This window comes from Felis catus, chromosome C2 (genome assembly GCF_018350175.1).
Source record: "Felis catus isolate Fca126 chromosome C2, F.catus_Fca126_mat1.0, whole genome shotgun sequence".
NCBI classification, from domain to species: Eukaryota; Metazoa; Chordata; class Mammalia; order Carnivora; family Felidae; genus Felis; species Felis catus.
The window spans coordinates 95,937,648-95,946,039 of NC_058376.1; the positions used below are offsets into that span (position 1 = coordinate 95,937,648).

At 39.8% G+C, this 8,392-nt stretch overlaps 1 protein-coding gene across 3 annotated transcripts in view; it reads left to right on the forward strand.

The window, feature by feature from the left end:
- The window catches only part of LRRC31 (leucine rich repeat containing 31), a 33,400-nt gene that overhangs the window by 21,601 nt on the left and 3,407 nt on the right, over positions 1 to 8,392 (forward strand). Inside the window, exon 9 of one of the 3 annotated variants that reach the window (XM_003991956.4) lies at positions 5,951 to 7,037. The exons of the other annotated variants lie outside the window; for them this stretch is intronic. Within the exon in view, the coding sequence (XP_003992005.2) occupies positions 5,951 to 6,306 (356 nt within the window). The 3' untranslated portion in view covers positions 6,307 to 7,037. Of the gene's footprint in view, positions 1 to 5,950; positions 7,038 to 8,392 lie in introns of those variants that run through there. 3 annotated transcript variants of the gene reach the window in all.

Here is an 8,392-nt window from a genome sequence, read left to right on the forward strand (position 1 = left end):
CGTGGTTTGTGGGATCGTGCCCCTTGTTGAGTTCTGAACTTACAGCGTGGAGCCTGCTTTCGATTCTCTCTCCCTCTCTCTCTGCCCCTCCGTGCCTCAAAAACAAAACAAAACAAAACAAAAACAGGAAACTGATCATCACTATAACTGAAATACAGGCATCACTTCTCATTTATGGACATTGTTAGACTGTTGCCATATGAAAGCTTTGAATAGAGGTTCATTCTTGGTTAGAAAAAGGGGGAGAGAGAGCTTTAGAGGCATATTAGCATCAATCTGACGCTTTCTCCATGTCAATTTAGAAAGATGGAATGAGAATTGAATAAGGAATAGCTTGTACACTGTGGGATTCAGAGTCTATAATACCATTCTCACATATCCCCTAAAATCGCCTCTGTATGTCCGCTTCCCATTGGAAAACAATGAATTGGAGACTACACCTGTGTCTCTCATCTACTCTTGTCCCCACACCTCTATCGCTGTGTAACCACCAGCTGCCAGATCTCTGAAGCAATGAGCACCCCTCCAAAAACATTTTAGTTAATAACAAGTATTAAATTTTTTTTTTTAACATTTATTTATTTTTGAGACAGAGAGAGACAGAGCATGAATGGGGGAGGGGCAGAGAGAGAAGGAGACACAGAATCGGAAGCAGGCTCCAGGCTCTGAGCCATCAGCCCAGAGCCCGACGCGGGGCTCGAACTCACGGACCGCGAGATCGTGACCTGGCTGAAGTCGGACGCTTAACCGACTGCGCCACCCAGGCGCCCCTAATAACAAGTATTAATGTGTGTGGTTAGCCATTGCCACTTTTATATTGCTTTGATTATTTTAACAAACATCCTTTAAGAATTTCTTAATCACTTGTACCTTATTTTTTTTTCCTTTATAAATAACAGCACTTTCCCAGAGTAAACTATGGAAGTATTTCCACAACCTATGATCCGATTACCCAGATTTTAAAAATATATAATAAATATAAAATTGTGAAATAATCATAATTAGGATACTCACATGATTGGCAAATTCAAACAGTACAGGAAAGTTAAAACAATGTCTGGGATTTGCTTTAAACTATAATAATACGATCATCTCAAAAAGCATAGATTCATCTCAGTATATAGAGAAAAAGCACTTGACAAGATTCAACATCTATGCATGCTAAAAACCCTCAACAAAGTGGGACTGGAGGGAACACACCTCAACATAATAAAAGCCATATGTGCCAAACCTACAGCTAACATCATATTTTCCCTTCAATGGGGAAAAACTGAGAGCTTTCCCCTAAGGTCAGGCACAAGGCAAGGATGTTCACTCTTGCCACTCTTATTCCACATAGTACTGGAAGCCCTAGCCACAGCAGTCAGACAAAAAAAGAACTAAGAGGCATCCAAATTGGTAAGGAAGAAGTAAAACTTTCACTATTTGCAGATGACATAACGATACATCTAGAAAACCCTAAAGTTCCACCAAAAACTATTAGAACTGATAAATGAATTTGGTAAAGTTGCAGGATTCAAAGTCAATATACAGAATTCTGTTGCATTTCTATACACTAATAATGAAGCAGCAGAAAGAGAAATTTAAGAAAATAATCGCATTTACAATTGCACCAAAAATAATAAAATAATAAAATACCTAGGAAAAAACTTAACGAAGGACGTAAAAGACTTACATTCTGAGAACTATAGAACACTGATGGAAGAAATTGGAGATGACACAAACAAATGGAAAGATATTCCATAGTCATGGGCTGGGAGAACAAGTATTATTAAAATGTCCATAGCTACCCAAAGCAATCTACAGATTTAATACAATCCCTATCAAAATACCAACAGCATTTTTTTACAGAACTAGAACAAATAATCCTAAAATGTGTATGGAAACCCAAAAGACCTTGAATAGTCAAAGCAATCTAAAAAAAGAACAAAATTGGATCCTAGATTTCAAGATATACTACAAAGCTGTAGTAATGTCAACAGTATGGTACTGGCACAAAAATAGACACATAGATCAATAGAACAGAACAAGACCCAAGAAATAAATCTATGCTTATATGATCAAGTAATCTATGGCAAAGGAGGCAAGAATATACAATGTTGAGCAGAGACAGTTTCTTCAATAAATAGTATTGGGATAACTGGACTCCTACGTGCAAAAGAATGAAACTGAGCCACTTTCTTACACCATACACAAAAACTCAAAATGGATTAGAGACCTAAATGTGAGACCTAAAACCATAAAACTCTTGGAAGAAAACATAGGCAGTGATCTGGACATTGGCCTTAGCAACCTTGGCCTAGATATAACTCCTCAGGCAAGAAAAACAAAAGCAAAATTAAACTATTGGGACTACACCAAAAAAACAAAACAAAACAAAAAAAAGCTTTTGCACAATGAAGGAAACCACCAAAAGCATGAAAAGGCAACTTACTGAATGGGAGAAGATATTTGCAAATGATATATTCAATAAGGCATTAATATCCACAATGTATAAAGAATTTATACAATTCAACACCAAAAATCCCAAATAATCCAATTAAAAAATGGGCAGAAGAACTGAAGAGAGGTTTTCCCAAAGAAGACATACAGATGGCCAACAGACACATGAAAAGATGCTCAATATCATTAGTCAATGGGGGGATGCAAATCAAAACCACAACGAGGCAGCGCCTGGCTGGCTCAGTCAGTGGAGCATGGTGACACTTGATCTCAGGGTTGTATGTTTGAGCCCCACATTGGGTGTAGACGTTACTTTAAAAAAATCTTAAAACACAACACAATGAAGAATCACCTAACACCTGTCAGAATGGTTAAAATCAAAAAGTCAACAAGCGTTGGAGAGGATATGGAGAAAAAGGAACCCTCATGCACCGTTCATGGCAATGTAAATTGGTGCAGCTACTGTGGAAAACTGTATGGAGGTTCCTCAAAAAATTAAAAATAGAAATATCATGATCCAGTAATCCTACTACTGGGTACTTACCCAAAGAAAACACAAACACTAATTTGAAAAGATATATGCACCCCTGTGTTTATTACAGCATTATTTACAATAGCCAAGATATGGAAGCAACCTAAGTGTCCACAGACAGATGAATGGATAAAGAAGAGTGATACGTATGTATACATATAATATTTCTGAGCCATAAAAAAAGAATGAGATCTTGTTTAAAAAGATACACACAAACCTACACTTCCCTCTCTTTTTCTTAATTAAGTAAGCTCTACACCTAACATGGGACTTGAACCCATGACCCAAAGGTTGAGTCACATGCTATACAGACTAAGCCAGCCAGGTGCCCCAAGAATGAGATCTTGCTACTTGTGACAACATAGTTGGACCTAGAGGGTGTAATGCTAAGTGAAATAAGTAAAGAAAGACAAATACTATAGGATTGCACTTATATGTGGAATCTAAAATGCAAAACAACAACAAAAACAGACTCTTTTTTTAAAAAATGTTTATTTTTGACAGAGAAACAGAGCATGAGTGGGGGAGGGGCAGAGAGAGGGAGACACAGAATCCGAAGTAGGCTCCAGGCTCTGAGCTGTCAGCACAGAGCCTGATGTGGGGCTCGAACTCACACACCGTGAGATCATGAACTGAGCCGAAGTTGGACTTTCAACCCACTGAGCCACCCAGGCGCCCCACAAAAAAATGGACTCTTAAATACAGAGGACAAACTTGTAGTTACCAGAGAGGAGGTAGGTGGGGGATGGGTGAAAAAGATAAAGGGAATTCAGAGGTACAAAATAAATAAGTCCCGGAGATGAAAAGTACAGCACAGGGAATACAGTCAATAACATTCTAGGATAAATAAAAATAGAATATAGTCATATCTTGGAGATATTGTGGGTTCAGTTTCAACTACCACAATAAAGAAAAGACTGCAAAAAAGCGAGTCCACTCAATTTTCTGGTTTCCCAGTACACTATACTATAGTCTATTAAGTGTGCAATATGTTATGTCTAAAAAAAAGAACATATTGGGGCACCTGGGTGGCACAATCGGTTAAGCGTCCAACTTCAGCCAGGTCACGATCTCGCGGCCCGTGAGTTCGAGCCCCGCGTCGGGCTCTGGGCTGATGGCTCAGAGCCTGGAGCCTGTTTCCGATTCTGTGTCTCCCTCTCTCTCTGCCCCTCCCCCGTTCATGCTCTGTCTCTCTCTGTCCCAAAAATAAATAAACGTTGAAAAAAAAAAAAAAAGAACATATTTGCCTTAGTTTAAAAATATTGCTGAAAAGTGCTAACCATCATCTGAGCTTTCAGCAAGTCATAATCACTGATCACATAACAAATAAGGAAAAAGTTTGACATATTGTGAGAATTACCAAAATGTGACATAGAGACACAAAGTGAGTAAATGCTGTTGGAAAAAATGGTGCCTGGTGCAGAGTTGCCACAAACTGCCAATTTGTTATTTAAAATAAAAAAAGCACTGTCTGCAAAGCACAGTAAAGTGAAGTGGAATAAAACGACTTATGCCTCTACTTAAAGAAAAAAAAAGAAAAGGAAAGAAAGAAAGAAAGAAAGAAAGAAAGAAAGAAAGAAAGAAAGAAAGAAAGAAAAGAAGATGGGAAGTAGGTGAAACAAGACTGATGTAATGAAGCCGAATGATGGGGACACAGGAGTTCATGCGCCTATGTTTTGTACCTTTGAAAATTTCCACAATAGAAAAATACTTCAATAGGAAAAGCATGCACATCATCTTTAACACTTAGGTCTTGAGAATATGGTGAGTCATGTTGTAGAGCAAGGAAGAGATACACATGAACATGGACACCTAGGAATGGAGGGCAGCTGTTGAGTGCCTGGAATGCTAAGCTCCAAATAAATGCACAGTGGAACCAAACTGTGGAAAAGATTAAAGTGATGGGGATGGAGCATCCTGTTCGTTCTGGAAGCCAGGACACGTAAAGAATGACTGAAAGACCTGGGCACGTTTAGTCCTAAAGGGGGAGAAGCTGACGGGGCCAGACTCTGGTCCAACACGGCAGAGCTGGTGTGAGGGAGGAGCTGAGGTGTCCAGCAGGCTGTGGGGGCAATCAGTGAAAGTCACTGGAAGGCAGAAAGGGACCCGGAGGAAGGGCTCTCTCCTGCTTGGAACTCTCACTCTGTTGGGGCAACCTGGATGCTTCAGGCAGGAGCAGGCTGGTCTCCAGTAGAGGAGCCGTGAAAGAGAGAGTCCTCTCTGATCATTGATCTGGAGGTTGGATGAGGAGACCTCCGAAGCCCCTGCCCACTCGAGATTCTGTGCTACTCATCTGATCTCTGTAATCCATCCCTGCTTTCGGCTGGCAAGGGAAGCACACACTGTTTGCTTTGGGTAGCTCTCCTGTCTCCCCTTACCGGTGTTATCATCTTTTCATTGCTTCATCACTATTATTTATTAAGTGCCATTTTAGGTAGTACTGTGATATGTGCTCTTCAAAGGGAAAATTGTTCTGTGTATTAGAGGTCCCTAAGGTGAATTAGAAACTACCCAGGTGTCTTTTGAGCTTGGAAAGTGCTCAGTTAAATATTTGCTGAATGAAAAATGACTGAATGAGCAGTGAACAATTAAACAGTATTAAACAGCAAGAAGACTATTTACGAATAAATGGTCCTCAGTAAAGCCAATGAGCTATCACTCCCATATTTAATTAGAGTCTGCAGGAAGAGCTGGGACTCTAGTTGAGCCAAGAGCAGGAACTGGACAAAAAAGATATTCTTTGGGTTGGGATTTGGAAAGAAAAAAGGAACAATTTTCAAGCTGTATTGGGATACACAGAGAATAGCTCTGGTAAGTTCAGATGCCCTGATTAAAGCTGGTAGCTAATAACAAATCATTAAGAATCGCCAATCTTGTCATTACCAACCTTGGAGCTACTGTGTTACTGGAAGTGGCAAACAGCCACAGTAGGAAGTATTCTTGTATTTTAGCACTTAGCGTGATCTCATCTTTCAGCATCACTAATACAGACGGGTCATCTTGCCAAGCTGCAGAAGCTTATCCTGAGCTATAACGACAGCATCTGTGACACAGGATGGGCCATCTTCTGCCAAAACATGTGGTTCCTCAAAGAGTTAACCGAGCTGGATATCAGCCTTAGGCCATCAACTTCCCGGGACTGCGGACAATGGTTTAGACATTTGTTATGTGCTGTCACCACACTTCCCAAGATCACGGAGATAGGGATGAAAAGGTGGATCCTCCCTGCTACACAGGAGGAAGAACTCGAACGTTTTCACCAAGATCACAGATGCAGCATTCACTTTGACCTTGGTGAATTTCAGGAAGCTGATTTCCCACGGCTTAACTAAGCTATAAACCATTATCTGGAGGAGGAAAAGAACATGAATGAATCCCAGTGGAATCAAAGGAGCATCAACTTCTGGGCTGTTTAGTGGGATTGATGTTACAAAAGCTTTGTAAATGTGTATATGGTAATCTAATATGAGCATGTCTTTATTCTCAAATGACAAGGATGACATTTTCCCCTGGAGTTTCATTTATTTTGGAAATCTAATTCACTTACTATTTAGAAGGCCTGCCAAAGATTAGATTAGATTAGATTCTGGTAACACATTTCCTTTTTTCTTGCCCTGGAATTTTCTCCCTCTTGTTTTCCTACATGATAAATGTTCTAAATATAAGGGTGTGTAAGTACATGTGTGAGTGTGTGTATGAGTGTGAGGGTGAAATCTAATGTGAAAAGCACTAGCTATGTAATAGTTTTATGTTATCATTATTATTATATGTATCTTAATGTAAACTACTTGCATTTTTATCAGGAAATGTGCCCTTCCATGGTTTATTATTTTATGTCCTGGTGCTTTTTATCTCAGATATAAACCATGAATGCTAATAATGGTCACTGACATAAATCTTAGTAAAAAGGTGGTCAAAAAATCAAAACCCAGTATCAAAAACACATCTTGTTAAAATTTTTATTGTTGAAAGAAACTAACATACTAGCTCTGGGCATTTTTTTTGGCATGGTTTTTGCTACATAAAACCTACTTAATTCATTAAAGTTTTTGTCTTGCTCTAAGTGATCTTTAAAATACTGGGGTATCTTTTGCAGGAGCATGGAACTCACTGCATGGCAGAAGTGTGTGTTTGCTCACACATTTCTATTCTCATACACTCTAATCATGTTTTGCTTTCTTGTTGCTACACTAATAATTTGTGTTGCAATTATTGCTTGAAAGACATGTGGAATTTGAAATCAATATTACTCCAAAAGAAAGCCATCAGGATAAGAAGTTTTTGGGTGATGTAAATGGGGATGTTTTAGGTAATTGTGGTATTCATTCTCTGGGCATCCCCATGGATTCCATGGGCACTTGTGCTCCTGTGTTTACGTGAACACATGTAAAACCTATGAATTAGGCAAAAACTGGGAACACCAATATCCTTCAGTGGGTGAATGCTTAAACAAACTATCGTACTAGGTGATACTACTCAGCAATAAATTGATACATCAACAATGCGGATGGACTTCCAGTTCCGCTGAATGAAAAAGCCAGTCCCCAAAGGTTATGTAGTCTGTGATTCCAATTATAGGACATTCTTTTTTTTTTTAATTTTTTTTTTCAACGTTTATTTTATTTTTGGGACAGAGAGAGATAGAGCATGAACGGGGGAGGGGCAGAGAGAGAGGGAGACACAGAATCGGAAACGGGCTCCAGGCTCTGAGCCATCAGCCCAGAGCCCGACGCGGGGCTCCAACTCACAGACCGCGAGATCGTGACCTGGCTGAAGTCGGATGCTTAACCGACTGCGCCACCCAGGCGCCCCAGGACATTCTTGAAATAACAAAATTACAGAGATGGAGAAAAGGCTAGGGATCAGAAGAGGGGTAGGTCATAGGTGTGACAAAGGAATAGCACAAAGGAGACTTGTGCCACACAAGTCCACATGACAAAACCGTGTTGAACTACACACTCACACAGAAGCACACATACTACAGAAGGAATCTGAATAAGCTCAGTTGATGGCACCAATATAAATTTTCTGGTTTCGTTATTAGAGTTATGTGAGATGTCAACACTGAGGGAGGGTGAAGGGGCATGGACCTCCCTGTCCATTTCTTCAGAACTTCCTATGAGTCTCTATTTCAGAATTAAAAGTTGTAGGGGTGCCTGGCTGGCTCAGTAGGAAGAGCATAGAACTCTTGATCTCGGGGTCATGAGTTCAAGCCCCATGGTGAGTGTAGAGATTACTTAAATAAATAAACTTAAAAAAAAGTTGTGGAGAAGGTAGTACAATGAACCTCCATTTGCCTATCTCATGTGTCTATACTTACTGACTTAAGGCTGATCTTGTTTCATTTGGATCCCACACACTTACCTCTCCCTGATATTATGCCACAGTTCCCAGGCATCATATCATTTCATCCATAAA